At 39.0% G+C, this 16,134-nt stretch overlaps 1 protein-coding gene across 3 annotated transcripts in view; it reads left to right on the forward strand.

The window, feature by feature from the left end:
* The first annotated feature begins 87 nt into the window (after nucleotides 1-87).
* The window catches only part of GRIA4 (glutamate ionotropic receptor AMPA type subunit 4), a 222,676-nt gene continuing 206,629 nt past the window's right edge, over nucleotides 88-16,134 (forward strand). For all 3 annotated transcript variants that reach the window (XM_005149727.3, XM_005149726.3, XM_005149728.3), the window contains exons 1-2: nucleotides 88-254; nucleotides 1,406-1,564. In XM_005149727.3, the coding sequence (XP_005149784.1) occupies nucleotides 167-254; nucleotides 1,406-1,564 (247 nt within the window). In that variant the 5' untranslated portion in view covers nucleotides 88-166. The remainder of the gene's footprint in view (nucleotides 255-1,405; nucleotides 1,565-16,134) is intronic.

Raw genomic sequence — 16,134 nt, forward strand, 5'->3', positions numbered from 1 at the left:
AGAAAAAGAGGGAAAGAAGGGAGGAAACCTCTCTTTTTATTCCCCCCTTCCTCTTTTTTTTTTTTTAATTCTTGATTTTGTTTGTAGCCACCTCGTCCTCAATGCCTCTCTGAGCAGCATCTAGCGAGCGAGCGGGAGAAGGCGAGACAGAGAGGCAAAAGAGAAGATGAGGATAATTTGCAGACAGCTTGTCTTGTTGTTTTCTGGCTTTTGGGGACTAGCAATGGGAGCTTTTCCTAGCAGTGTGCAAATAGGTAAGCGCTGCATTGGGCTGTGTGTCCAGGGGTTCAATCCTTTGCAAAGTGAGTTGGGAAGGAGGCTCTCAAGGCAGTTTAAAGATTTCTCCTCCAACACCATCCCATTTCCCTGCCTTCACAAAGAAATCCGCGTGTATCGGTGTACGTGTGCTACTGTGTGTGTGTACATCTGTGTGTGTGTGTGTGTGTATACCAGTACGTGTGTGCGTTCGCGTGTGGAAGGGAGGATGCTTCTCTTTCGCAGAACTCGCTCGAGCTCCGGGGTGAGCAGGCTTGGTAGGAGAGGAAGGGGCTCGGGGATGATGCTCCTTGACTGCCTAAACAACCCCTTTTCCTCCTTTCTCCGAGCCACCCACCTTTCACTGGCTCAAGAGGGATGTGGAGTTACAGGCACCGGGAGGATGCGGTAGCTGGCAGGTCTGGGGGTAAAAGCCAGCGCTGCCCTTCTTTCCCTTCTAGCTGGAAAGTTTAGGGTTTTGTAGGTCTGTCCTTGTCGCTCAGTGCCCCATCCTCACCCCGTTCTCCCCTCCTTTCAGACGTGTTTCGGATGGGACGCAGCTAGCTGAATTCTTTCCAGCTCAGCTCCATCACTGCATCATTTCTCGTGGACTTGTAAAGATGCTGCTAACAAGGCTGAGCTGCTCCCTGCCTGCACATGGCTGCAGAGGAGCAAAGTTCATTATATTCCTGTTCAGTGCAGATTATTCTACACTGAGTCTGTATTTTCTTTTTCTTTTTTGTAATCCAAAAAGCATCGTTCCCCTTAATCAGCCTTCCACTTAATGTAAGAGGCTGTTGAGTAGCTGATTTACCAGTGTGTTCCGTATCAGGGAGATGAAGGCTAAACACTTTAAAAGGTCACTGTAATCATGACAAATCTGGGTATTTATGTATGAAAGGCTGGAAACTGAGAAGTCAGAAGAGAAGCATGAATGCATCAGGGAGGTTAAAATCGATTGAGGACAGTGATTTAAAGGCAGTGGTTGTGATTATGAATATGTTTAGTTCCTTATCTATTAAAGTCATAGGACTAGCCTTACTGTGTAGCTTTGGGAGAGACAGTTTCTTGGTGCTACAAGATAGTAAGTAGCTTGCAAATAATTCACTCTTTCTTTTGCTTTTTGCCTTTTTTTTCCTGTTTTTTGTAGGTGGTCTTTTCATCAGGAACACAGATCAGGAATATACTGCTTTTCGATTAGCAATTTTTCTCCATAACACCAGCCCCAATGCATCTGAAGCACCTTTTAATTTGGTTCCTCATGTAGACAACATTGAAACAGCTAACAGCTTTGCTGTAACAAATGCCTGTAAGTAAACATGCCATTTATCTGACCACCTTATGGGTAAATTGCAGTGGAAATCACATTATTATCTTGTATTGCAAAACCATCAGTAAGTCTGTCTTCAGTATAGATACCTTGTGCAGAAGAGCAAAAGGGGCAGCAATTTGTGCTAGTTTCTAAGTGGAGCAAAGTCCCCTCTCCTGCCTTCTGCTGACTAACCTGATGTGACATTTACTTTAGTGTTATTACTGTAGTTTCTTGCTTCAGTTTCTATGGAGATGAATTTTTGTTGTAAAGAAAAATTATGAATGTCTCGATCAGTCCGTACACCCCCAGTTCCTCTTCGTTGCTTTTGCGTATGGTGTGCCTTGCATGTATTTGAAAATATAATACTTGTGCTCACAAATGCTTTTCTAATGGCTAGAAAGAAGACAGGGAAGCAGTGGTGTGCAGGATAATATATCTGAGTTGTTTGACGCTGCAGTTGATCTGGTGATGTCACTTGAGGCAGCCCTGCTCTTATATTCTAGGTTGTAAATGTCTCTTATCATTTCGTAATGCATACATCCTGTGGATATGTCTCTATGCATCCATACATTGGTGCCAAATCACATTAGTATCTGATTTACTTGATTTCACAGACCACCTCAACTGGAACAAATATTCTCTTCCTACTATATATTTTATACACACTCACCTGCACACACAGAGATGCACATACACCAGAAAGGAAATCAGAAAAAGAAATGGCTTTACCAAATGAGGCAACTTTTACTTTTTCTTCATGGTTTTTTTTAAGAAACAAAGTATAATTAGCTGAACTTACTATATTTGAATCACCTCAGGGTCCTTAGCAGTGCTTAAACATGTGCTGGATACCACTTGATCTCCAGTAGTGGCAAAACATGGTTTCTATTTATCTTCATGTAGGTCTAGCTTAGGAAAAGGAATTCTTGTTATTATGTAAGACAGTGGGACATAGTGTGGCAAAGCTGAAACCATAGTAGTATTGCTACTTTGATGTTCGTATTTTAGGACTTTATAGGTTTTCTTCTATGGTCTTTTAAGTTTCTGAATTCCTCCTCTTCACTCAAGAGTGAATGGCCTCTGGAAGCAGATACCCTAAGCAGCTGCGTGAGATACCCTAAGCTGCGTGAGTGTAAAATAGAAACATACTGAAGGAAGTCTTAGTGTTCATCATGCCTTTAAATTAAGTTCTGTGTTTCTCTTCACATTATCACAGCCATCTCTGTGTCACTTTTTAATATGTAAACTACAATGTACTGTGCATTTCTCATATAGAATTTGTTGAATGATTGGTAAATTTATTTATATGAGTCTTTGGTACTCCAAGTTTCAGGATGACCTTGCCACCTTTTTTAACATGAAAAGCTTCTGAGCTGCCAAAATGGCTTCATTCATTTTATGCAGGAAAGATTGATGTCCTGTTAAGTGTGAATTCTATATTAAGCAATGTATTAGTTGTGTTTAGCGTGAAAATCAATATCAAACTCCATAAGGAGAACACATTTCAAAAGGTGCTTTAAAACTGGAAGGAATAAGATCTATGCAGCTGTAGTTCATTGAGAAAATATCACAATGCATGTCAACTTTTGCAGGCACTGATTATATATTCCATGAAGACAAATGACATGGTAGCTTTTTTAAACTTTCATTTTTGTGAAGAGGAAAGGACTAAAATTTTTACATACTGAAATCAGTAATTTTAGGTGAAGTCAATTATTTTAGATTCTGCCTACACATCCAGTTCTGCCAGATAATTTCTGAGGCTATTGTTACTTTCTGGATTAAGGGCATTGCAGAGTATTTCTGTTTGAACATCGATGGATTAATTCTGTCTTGTATAAATCAAAATTGTCTAAAATTGAACAACTTCTCTGTGTAAGTCTAACACCATAGATTCAAAAAGAGTTTGCCCAAAACTTTACTTATTTGTACTATTCACAGCAGATTCTTCTCTCTCATTACAGCCACTTTAAGTTGTATTTACCTTGCATTGTTTTAACTGAGGAAAACCTGTCCCTCAATGTTTCTATCATTTATAGAAATAGTGATTCATAACCTATTTTTTTTTTTTTAACTGAATCCAGTTTCCGTTCCAAAGAGTTTAATGACTCAGAGATGATGAATCTTTACAGTATGGGGGGAGGCAAAGATAGAGGAAGAAAGTAAATGTTTACATTTATCTGTTTGCATGCTCCTATAAGTCTGTATGTCTATATTAAATAGGTTTATTTGTCTGTACTTCCCACTTAAACCAATGTGTATGTTTGCATTAGTTCAAGTTTATATTTATTTCACATTTTGCAGTCTTGTGCCAGTAATCCAACTGCTGCTTCTTTTTTGAAGCATTTTAATACTGAAGAGTATTTTTTAAACAACAGATCTCCTAATGAAATCTAGGCAGACTAACTGACAACTGAATGCACATATTGCATGTCCCTTAAGCTAAATATGAGCAGAATCCTGCAAAAATCAATTGTCTGATAGCTGGAGGACACTGACTTCCGTGTGATTGAATTTGCTGGCTTGACAGAGGCTTCTAAAGGACAGATGTGTGAGATTTTCTAACCTAATTAAAGAACCCCCACCATCAGCTCTGAATTAAGTCATTTCATGGCAATATAAAATGATAACTCTTTGCTGAACCACTGTGAAACAGCAGCTTTAGATTTTGCCATTTGTGTAGAAATTACTCAGTGCACACGTCCCCAGATATACAGTACAAAAGCCTTAGAGCTGTTGGGTTGCAATGAATATTCATGTGAGTTCAAGCATAAAGCTCTGAGACATGACCGGTTACCTCTATTTCTCTTCCCATTTGCTGCAGAGGTTACTTGTGAAGATTCAGGGCCTGGCCCCTTACATGTGTTAAGGACAGTAAACAGAGTATTTCAGGTGATTGTGGGTGGCATATTAGCAGGTAATTCACTACAACAGTGGAAAAACTTGTTTTTTTTTTTTTTTTTTTTAATTGGATAAAAACAGTTATCCAAATATTCACGCATGTACTTTTGAAACTGTAATGATTTTGTATGTTCAGTTTTTATCTATCTTCTAATGGTTATCTTACACAATTTTTGTTTTCTTCAAATGAACCCAGGACATTAGTATTTTTATTCTAAATCATGAGTGGATATGAAATGGGTTGCTCAAGCAGATAGACTCTGTTGTAAGTTAGCAAAATTGATCTGATTTATGAGTTTGGAGATAGTCCTGTTTCTTTTCCCTTCCCATTGCCTTTTTTATTTAAACTTTGTTCACTTCTTTTGCACAGCATACATTATTCAGAGAATCTCTCTTACTGAGAGAGCTGAAATTATTGCGAACATGAGTAGTACAAGGTTCTTACTCATCAGAGCACAAGACACCAGAGCTGAAACATTTGACTATTGGCATACATTAGTTTGCACCTCATTAGCAGAAAATCCTGCTTGTGATTAGAAATCTACCTTCAGCTCGATCTCAGATGTTGGAGCAATGCATTGATTTTTGAAGATGATTGTGTATATTTATTCTTCAGCTGAATGTGAAGTAATTTTCTCCTCTCCATGCACCATCTATATTACATTAGTATACCTCAGCAGCGCAGTCAACATTAAACCTGCTTGCATATGCTTGAGGTAGCTCTATAATTTTACAAAGAACCATTTGCCTTCCAGCTCTTGTCTTGTGGTTGAGAAATTTTCCATTGAAGTTTCAAAAATCCTTGATGTATAACTTGTCTTGCAGTTCTTGTGCAGGATTAGGCTAAATGGGGAAGAAGAGAGATTGTTTCAAGCTTTCATCAGTGTTTTATACTAAAAGTAAAGCTTTTCCTTTTGAGTCTGTTTAACTACATTTGTATTCTGAGATTACTATATTCCTAATAAGTGTAATTTGGAGTAAATTAGACACTCCTTTTGTTTCACCTTTTGCCCAACTCAGTTCTTCGTAGATTTTGATCCCAGTAGGTAAAAAAACCCAAAAATCAAATTTTGTTTATTATATGGCACATGGATTAGAAGAAGAAAAGCCAACTGGAATTAAAACATTTATATTTTGGAATAACTTTCCTCTTTTCCCAAGAGTTATTCTCTTTGAGTGTTATTCTCTCTGGACTAACTGGGGTTGATGACCTGAAATTAGAGGGCCTGGTTCTGCCTCACCAGCATGAATGCAGTTTCTTGGTGAGCTCCACCAAAGTTGGAGGCAGCCCTCCCAACAGAAAGGAACTTCTCTTATCACCCTGCTCTCTCTAGGCTTGTTCTTGCTACTGAGGGGAGAGGCAATGTCATTTTGAAGTTAACTTTTCTGTTGAGGCATCCCAAAAGCTGAGGAAATTGGCTCAAATGTAGTACTGCCTTTATATTGTGACTGTCATTTTACTTAAAGCAGTTTCAGCTTTGATTTGCTAAACTACATCATAATGGGATTTTCATTAAATCTAGTTATTAATTCTGCTTTATAATTACAACTCAATTTAGCAACAGGAATGTAACCTTACTTTAATAATCAGTGTAATTTTAAACCATGGTGTTCTTTATTTAGGAAGTGAGAGTTTCATGGTATTTTGCTACTGAAAGCAGTACAATGTTCCCAAGGATGCAATCTAGAGTATATTGAGATATACTCTATACGGCATACCATACTGTCAGGTTTGAACTGGAAAGCAAACTGTGCCAGTTGGTTAGAAAAATGGAACTGGATTAAATTGAACCTTTCTAAAATAAGATCAATTTCAAAAACCCATTTCAAGTGAGTGGTTTGCTTTAATACAAGGAGTTTATCTCAAGCTAGACTCCAATTATTGAAAACAATTTCTCTTAAGGTTTCTATTATTAGCACTTGCTGATGGAATCAAAGGATATATGTGTACTTGGGTGTCATTTGCCATAAGGATTCTGTATATTTTTAAGATATACGAAGACCCATATTCAAAGTGTTTCATAGCTCTAAATGTGATACTTGTAAATAACTGTACAGCAAAGAAAATTAACTATCGATAGCTCCCATATATCAGTCTGGATTTAATTTTCAAGGTTATTGTTGGGATAATAAATGATAGGCTTTTGCTGAAATATAGCCAGATTTCTTCAATGAAAATTCAGAACATGGATTTTCCTGGCATGAAACAAGACTTTTGTCCAAGCATGTTACTGGACTGGCTAAAAATGTAGACTCAAAAGCTTTATTACAGACTACAGAAATAAATTAATCTTCTTTTTAGAGGATTAATAACAAAGACTGTGTTCCTTCATTCTTCCTGCAGAAGCTAGTGCAGAGCAGTACCTCTTGTGTAGGACAGAGCACTTAACAAGTAAATTAAGTTGATTAATATCAGCTTTATCATTGTAATCTAAGTTTGTATGCTAGTCAAAATAGCTCATGCATTTCATTTCTACGTCTTGATTGTTTTGAGACTTGCCTGTTCATGAGAGAGGAAGACTTCTGCTTTGATTTCTTAACAGTTTAGATCCTACCATGAGTTGTGCAAGTTCAGATGGTGAGCAGATGAAGTTCTTTGGGTTTAAACATGTTGGAATGAATAATCTTTTCTCACAGTTCTTATTCTTTAATATATGACTGATTTAAAGGGGATAAAGCTTGTGATAGCACAAAAGTGAAGAATTCCGTATGATTGCACCAGTGTAATTAGAAGGAAAAAATTGTCTACCTCTATGAATTTCCATTAATCTGGCTAGTTGGCTTAATGCAAAGTTTTTGGACAAGTACAGCACCAGTCTGCTTTTACGGCTTAGGTGGGCATACTGAAGTTACATGTTGGGACACAAAGTCAAGCTGGATAATTTATTTTTGTGTTAATCAAGAACTGTTCCTCTGAATCTGGCAAAATAAATTTTCTCAAGACTACGTGTCTTGTTTGGAAATTTTACTGCTGCTTTGTTTTTAACCATTTTTTTTCAGGAGTTTTATGACAGGCTGAGAAAGTTGGAGCTGTTCAGCCTGGAGAAGAGAAGGCTGCGTGGAGACCTCAGAGCAGCCTTCCAGTATCTGAAGGGGGCCTACAGGGATGCTGGGGAGGGACTCTTCATTAGGGACTGTAGTGATAGGACAAGGGGTAATGGGTTGAAACTTAAACAGCAGGGGTTTAGACTGGATATAAGGAAGAAATTCTTTACTGTAAGGGTGGTGAGGTACTGGAATGGGTTACCCAGGGAGGTAGTGAATGCTCCATCCCTGACAATGTTCAAGACCAGGTTGGATGAAGCCTTGGGTGATATGGTTTAGTGTGAGGTGTCCCTGCCCATGGCAGGGGGGTTGGAACTGGATGATCTTGAGGTCCTTTCCAATCCTAACTATTCTATGATTCTTGTATCTAGTTTGGGTTTTCACATAACTATTTTTTATGGTTTTATTTTAAAGATTTAGTGGCTTTTAGCAATGCTCCTACGGATTCATTTGTTCATTAATGCAGTTATGGGTTGACCACTCTTAAAAATTCTGTATCAGCAATATCTGTTTTTAGGCACCCAAGTTCAAATAGAGAGGCTGTCTTACATTTTGGCACTCAGAGATGTTTTAGTATTTTCCAGAGTTCTCAGCAGCACCTGTGTTCCCAATGGGAACTGCTTACTGCTGAGCACTTAAGAAAATGTGTCCTTAATCAGTGTGATAATGCATAGGTCAACTGTCTTGTTTCAATAGTGTTACTTCATTGTGAGGACTTTGTTTCTTCCCTCTTCTTTTTTCCCAGAGTGACTTCGTCAAATAATCATAGCTGGTTTTTGCACTTCTACTTTCTTACTGTAAGAAGGTGGAACCGGAGTGTCACACACCTATCACCTTTGTCTTGACAGTGCACTGTAAAGACCCGCCTATACTTCCTCTTCACCATGCTCCTCAGAAGCTGTTTATAGATAAACTTTATGTGGGACTCAAGGGGAAATACCTGGATATTTACTAAAAAGCTACAGTTCTTGCCGGGTTTTGGCCAGCTACACTAACATTAACAAATTCCAGTTCAAATATTGGCCCTTGTCCTGCAGTTTTTTTCCACAGACAGAGCTGTCTGTGATTTAAAAAGGGACTCTACCTGAGCAGGGATTGAATACAGCAGCCCATTAGAATGAAGGAATAGTAGGAATCAGCTCTTTTTCAAGGTGAACAGGTTTCATTCTTTCATGCCATAGCTCAAACTTAAAAGGTATTAAATTGCTTAACTCCTGTTATATTTAATAAAAAAAAAATCCAACAAAAAACAATTTAGAAATTGGACCCCTGGTACATAATTGCCTAATTTAAAAGAATGTAATTTGGACTACTGTTTTCTTGTGTTCCACAGGCTATTTCAATCTTTTATTTATATACAGCCATAGCTCCTATTCATATACAGCCATAGCTCCTGAAAACTGCAGTCCTGTGCAGCATCTATCTGTATTATTCTAAAGTCATAGGCAACATAACTGTGACTACAGGTTTTTTTCTGTACATACAACTAGAGCACAAGGGAAGCAAAAAGCTCTTACACTTTTCACCAGCTTATTTGTTAGATTATTTGTGGGGAAGGGCTTTAAACACATTTTGAAGGCTGTTCTTAAAATACAACAGCTTTCAACTATTCATTACAGTTCCTTGCAGCCCCTCTGTGGGGTTGTATCTGTTCCATTTCTGCATGCATGCTCTTCCAATTGCTTTTATGAAGTATTTGTATAATACGCTTTTACACCGACAGAATTTGAACTTCATTTTTATTTGCACATCACCTTTTAGTACAGTTTAGGTATACCCAATTCGTATCTATCAAATACATGTTTTATGAGTGTTCACAGGTAGTGAGAGTTAATTGCTGGAAAGAACTGAGAATTTTACCCATTGTTTGCCTCAGTTTTCAGATCCATTTGTAAATGGATATGGAATTTACATTTTCATATTGTGGTGCAAAATGTGATGCATATGTTAGTATAAGAAATTATGATACAAAATAATTTAGAGTTATTGTACAAAATATTCTGGGTTTCATAATTGTTTTCAAAGTTACATGTTATTCTTTATTTCTTCTTCTTAAAGATTTTGCTGATACGACATGGATTTTTTTTTTCAATGTCAGGGTCAGATGTGTTTCCTTAGTGGGTAAAATAATTCAAGTAGTACATCTTCAAGGTAGGGACAGAGGAAAGAGAGGAAATTCTTGTAGAGCAAAGAGTCAAAATGTAACATATTTGCCTGCCAAAGCTTCCTGTTCTACTTTAATGTTCCTGATTTACAGTAGCAGTATTTCACACTACTAGTTTATGTGAGATATGGGTCCGGATGGTGCTGTGTTCAGGTCTGGAAAACATTATTGAGGATAAGTGAAAAACACTTTATCAAGCACAGATACGTTAATGTAAAATTCAGGAGTAAAAAGCTGTAGTGTTTTTAAAGATACGCATGCACAGCAGCACACTTCGTCTTTTGTTTCCTCACATGAGCTGATGGGACAAAAAGGAACAAGACTTTACAGACCCACAGTTTCAGCAGATTCATGTAGGACCTTCAATCAGTGATTTCCTCCTGGTTTTCAGTGTGGATCTGTCCTGGAGATACTTGCTGATGAAGGCCTCCAAGCCTTAGTCATTTCCATCCATTTAAACTGAGAAGAGTGTTTAAGAATAGACTTTTCAAAACCACTGCAGCTGGGAGGATAATTTCCTTTGAAAATCAATAGTCACATGCTCTTGGCTGACACAGGAGTTTTTCTCACTTCTCATCCAAGTAGGAAGTACAAGCCAGGTAGGGAACTGACTCTTGCGACTGCTTGCACACTGTTAATACAGTCTCTGTATCTAGCTATTTGTGTGGCCTCCAATTGAGACCTGACCAGAGGGTTTTCATTCTCAGGTGCTCTCTTTTTAAAATCGGTACCCTTGGTCAGTGCCTGTCTTGGTGATAAAAGCAACAGGATAATACTGTAAGTGATACATCGTTATCTAGATAAGAATTGAATTACTGTCTGGAGACACAAGTAAACCATGCAAGGAAAAGAGCATAAGAGGACATTGGTGTATGGGGATGACATACATCTGCATCTGTTGCTGGATTACATATGCCCCATGAAAGTGTGTGGCTGGCAGGTCAGGAGTAGTGCCATATGGAAGTGTTCCAAGTTACAAGACCTTACAAATGATACAGAAAAGATGTGAAAGCAGTGCGGGGGATGAAATGTTGTGTGATGGCTCTGAGCATCATTTCTTCAAAGAAGAAAAAGTAAAGGTCACTAAAATAAATGGGAGAGTGGATAGCATGTAATAGTGTTCACAGGTTATTGTGTTCTAAGGCTAAATGGCAGGATTTTGATCACCCAGTCTGACCAGTGAGGTGCTAGTCACCTAGCCTCAGCTAATTTCTTTAACCAACCTGTATTCTTTTTTCCAAATAAGTCCAGTCTTGAACTAAAGACTGAAAGAATTACAGGTAAATTGTCATGTCATCAACACATCATCTGGACATATCACCTACTGTCTATATCTGTGTTAAATGTAGGAGTCATACAAAGTAGGCAAGCAGAAAAAAACCTTGCCTACTGGGTTTGTTGTTGGTCTTTAATTTAGAGACATACCATGAGCAAATGCATGATTTGCATCCAGTCATCACACTTGTGCAGTTCCCAGAGCCCCCTGAGGTTTGGTCTGGCTGGTTGGTGCTGTGTCTTGCCTGTGCAGAGGGGGAGTGTTGGACACCCTTAGTAGCAAGGCTTATGCTGCAGCAAGACATGTAAGTTCCCTTGAAAAATACCACCAGTGGACACAAATGGTGGGTTTTTCCCCCCCTCTCCTAAGAAAGAGCTTCTCTAATCCCACAGCAGGGAGTATGGCTTGGAGCAATAGTAATATAAGCTTGGTAAATATGTTCAGAGACCATTATGTTTTTGCTAAGAAGTGTATGGTGATCCCCATTATTTGTATTAACAGACTCACCTACTTGCAAATGCAACTTAATGGTCATGTGTGTTACACTTATTTCACTTTCTGTGAGCCACAGAGGATGTGAATCTATTACTGCTTTCACCTGGAGGGTTTGGGTTGTTAGCTTAAGATACCAAGAGTTATGAATTTAGCTTTAGAAGTCCCTGATTTGATCTACTTTGTGTGTCTGAGGAGATGGCAGCCTGAACACAAACATGATGATGAATGAGATTTAATGCACAGGAATATTTGCAGAAAGCAAAAGCCTGAATAAAGGAATACAAGAAATTCTCCCATAGCTGTCTTTGATGATCTGTTGCACTATATTGAATAGCACATGTATATGGGAAGATGAAAAAAAAGGACAAACCTTTTACTTCCTTATACCACAAGTAATTAAAAGAGAGAGACATACAACACAAGACCTAAGCAATTAATTTATGGTATACTAATAGCTGTACTTGCAGTATCCTGTGTACTACTACTCCATCCACGAAATAATTTGCTTAAATGATTTATTATTCACGTATTATTAAAGTCAGATGGAAAATAACAAAGTGTTTTTATACTAACTTACTCAGATAACTAACCCAGAAAAAGAATAGTCACAGTTAATGCAAATGCATGTGTGCAGAGTGTAATTGGTGAGGTTTGGCCGAGCGTGTGTAATAATTTGGATCCCAGACAGGAGATGGGTCTGTGCTGGTTCTTTGGGGCCCCTTCCTTTGGGGACCTCTGGGGAAATTACAGATTGCTTGGAGTAAGGTGTCAAATGAGTTTGAGACCTTTCACCTGAAGTTGCTGTACACCTTCTGTTCACCCCCTGTTGGGTGGGAGAAGGGGTTCAAGATACAGCAGGAGCTGTGTGTTTATAAAACAGCATTATTCAGTGATGGGGAAGGAAACTCATGAGAACAGAGGAAGGACTAACTGCTCACTGAATGGGGAATTCTATGCCTCTGAAAAGAAAGCAGAAAGGTGTGACTGGTACTTGTGAGGTAGGAATTATTGCTGCTGTGAGCTAATGTGACTGAAAAACTTTAAGTTTGTGCTAAGCTGAAAAGTTAGTACAGAGGGGGAAGTAACAGCTAGTCCATGTGTCCACTGGAGTACAGTAAGAGTTAATAGTCATGGAAGAGTGTAAACTAAAAGATACTGTTCAGAGACAGAGGGAAAACTTTCTTCCATCAACTATCCTCCTCCCATCCCTGCTTTTCATGACAAAATCAGAACAGTCTGCAAGAAGCACTACTAGTGAAAGCAGTAGACATGGTGCTTCCTGAGCTCTGCATCGCTGGAGAAGTGCTATTGTACTGGAGGCATCATGGAGCATCACAGGGAATGAAACACACATGCTCTTCCTGCCCCACACCTTGGGACGGGCTGCTGTGGCTTTTGTGATACATTGATTACAGATAGACATCAGCTTAACTACTGCAGAGACAGAGGAAAGGGACAGAGCATAAACCATTAATTTCTTGAACAGCAAAGATACGACATCCTATATGACCTCAGAAAAACTGTGCCCATTTGCATCTCTGTCTTATGCCAAGTCTGCCTTGGACTCCATCATGGTCAATCACAGAGTCAACTAGGTTGGAAAAGACCTTTAAGATCATCAAATCCAATCATTACAGCCAAGACTTAAATATTTTAAGGGAGTGAATGGAAGGAGAGAGTGGTGGAGTTAAAAAGACAGTTTATCAAATGAACTGGGTTGCTTTCCTCCATTCTTCTCTGGGTCTTTGACAGATGTTGAAGGATGATGACAGATGTTCCTGTATTTTTATTTCCTGATGAAAGCCCCCAAAAGCCTATCATTCTTCCAGTTACTGTTTATGATGGGAATCTTTTGCTGGCAGGCACCAGAGCTTCACACCTTAGTCACATATTCTTTGTCAGACTTTCACATACTGTGCTAAATGGGAGACAAGCAGAAATCTTTTGGGCAATTACAATAATCAGATAATAATAATTATTTCAGTTCCTTGTACTTACAGGGCCTGTGAGATTAAAGTGAGATCCGGCATAACATTACCCTTTTGAAAAGGTGTGGATATCCCCTGTCAGCAGCATCACCTTGAGAAACAGCTGCCTGTGGCCTCACATTCCTGCTCCTTTATCTTTGGTATGGTCAAGCAGGGCTGTACTGCCACCTGCCTATTAAAATCTGTGAACAACTGAGTGCACAAATAAAGTAACAAAAGGGAATGCACATGTGGGGAATCAGCAGCATGAACAAAGTCTCGGTTTTGGCCTTTTTTTCTTGTGTGGCTATAGAAGACAGGAGAACATTAAAGGGTCGTCTCTCCAGTTCAGATGGAGCATGTTTACATGGGGTGTTTTCCTTTCTTGACTGCACATTATGTAGACTTAGGACCATTAGTGAGTATTAAAGGTGTGCAAGAAAATAAATAACACACAGATGTAGCTTTAAGCCTGTTGGTTTCTTAAGATGTGCATTAAGATAATGTGCTACCTTCCTGTCTGGTCCCATGTATGAAAGTATTCTCTGCAAACGGTTGGATTATTGGTACAGTAAATTAGCATTACTTGCCTACTGACATAAAATCCTCTGGGGCCTTTTCCTGGCCCAAAGAAAAGTGTTCCACACTTAATTAAAACTATAAAGTTCAGCGTCAATCTTTCAAAGTATTGTGCCTATTGTTAGTGCTGTGACGATAAGTTCCTTAGGGATGTGTGTGACCATAGTAAGCTGTTGCCATAGTTTTTCACCAAGACAAAAATAGAAAAGTGATTTAAAATCCGATTTTTTTTTTTTAAATTTTATTTTTCTCTTGGTGGTGGCAGCCTGTAACTGTCTACATTAAGAGTACGAAACAGCTACAGCTTTTAGTGGAAGCCTGCCACTTTTTCTCACTTCTCTTAGTAGATGCAAACAGAGATGGAAGCATCCAAAACCTGTCAGAAGACAGGAATGCATCAGATTATCTCCCTGCATCTGTGGCATCCATGATTGAAAAAGCTGTGTTTGTCACCTCAATTAATTTGGTTATCCTGATGTATGAATTCAAGAGAGCAAATTAATGGTTTTGGATCTAATACCCTAGAAGCTATAACACCAGACAGTGGTCCGAAAGGATTGCAGGAGATGTTTGCTGGATTCTGCCTCTCCAGTGTCTGCCCAGTAAGTAACTCCATCTCCATTTGGCTGTGCCAAGGACATGAGAAGAGTGGGAGAGATGATGACTGGGAAACCTGGGCTTCCTGAGGCTTTTTATATCTACAGCTACACACCACACAGGAGAGGGGCCAAGTGAGCAAAACTACATAGGGAGCAAAACAAGGGTGAGACATTCTTCTCCTTTGCAGCCTCCTGTATGTATTTATGACTTATGCCATCGCTCTGGCTTTCTCAGAAGTATCTGTGGGAGAATTTGAGCACAAGTTTAATTTCTGGAGCTCAAACTGTTTGCTTTCTTAGGATTGTTTCTTGTGTCTCAAATTATGCACTTGGTTGACAGTGTTTGTCACCAAGAAAGATTTGGAATGATAAGGACCGGTCACTGAGGCTATGCTACAACGTTTTGGGATGGTGTCTTAGGCTGTGATGCAGAGGCAGACACATGTAAAAGCATCTGATTTGGCTTCTTCCATGTGTGTAGAGGAAGCTTTACAAAATGCTTAAATAGCAAAGGGGTTGGAAATAGATGATCTTTAAGATCCCTTCCAATGCTAATAATTTTATGATTCTATGGAACATCTTTAAAGCTATTTTGGCTTTATGTTGATAACTAAACATTTAGGAGATGCTTTCTAAGAAGAGATGTTGAAGAGACTTGATGCATCATACATCCTGGCAGGGCAAATCCCAATACTCCATTCAAAGCATGGATGGGAGTTAATTTACTTGGACCAAGTTGTTAATTTCTGTCTGAAACTGTTGCCCAGAAGTCTGTGTAAATGTGTATAGCTAACAGAGAGCTTTCTTTTTGTACATGCATTTTCACACTTCTTTTAGCTAATTCAGTGATCAAAATATTAAATCTAGCACTCAGACATCTTTTGGATTTATTATAGTCCCTGAAGGACTTTGACTTACAGTTATTCATATAGGGAGTTTTTAAAATTTATGACAGAAATAATAACTCTGTAATAATATTCATCCTATCGCATATTTAGAGCACTGAGTGAGAACAAAAGGATGAGCAGCTAGAAATCCCTGGGAAAAGGCTTTGGCTCAGTGCTCTCCTGTCCCTCACAGGGCGTGGAAGCAAGAGATATTTCAGACACATCAGACAGTTCTCAGAACTTGCAGAGGTAAACCCAGAGTGAAATCTGGCTCAGAGCAGCAACCGGTATATTTAACTGTATTTCAGGTTCTCTACTTATCACTTAATTACAGTTTTCTGCTCTTGTGGGCATGTGCATATTCATTGCAGAAGTGTTTATTGAGTCGACTCTGTCCCACTCCACACCCTCCCAGGATGATGGTCATCTTCAACAGTTTGTTCTGCCCCTCTTGCTGCTCTGTTGTCATCTGTAGTAGTGCCCAGAGCACACTCTGGGTGTCAGGAGGTTACAGCAGATCTCTTGGGTCTAGGCAGTAATGAGGGCATCCTGGAAAAAAGAGAACAGGCAGCTGGGGGCAAATGGGAGTCAAGTCTCAGTGAACCACCTGATGTGGTGCTGTCTTCCAGTACTCAGCAGTGGGGAGAAGGAAGC

Source organism: Melopsittacus undulatus, chromosome 2, assembly GCF_012275295.1.
Source record: "Melopsittacus undulatus isolate bMelUnd1 chromosome 2, bMelUnd1.mat.Z, whole genome shotgun sequence".
In the NCBI taxonomy this organism is placed as follows: domain Eukaryota; kingdom Metazoa; phylum Chordata; class Aves; order Psittaciformes; family Psittaculidae; genus Melopsittacus; species Melopsittacus undulatus.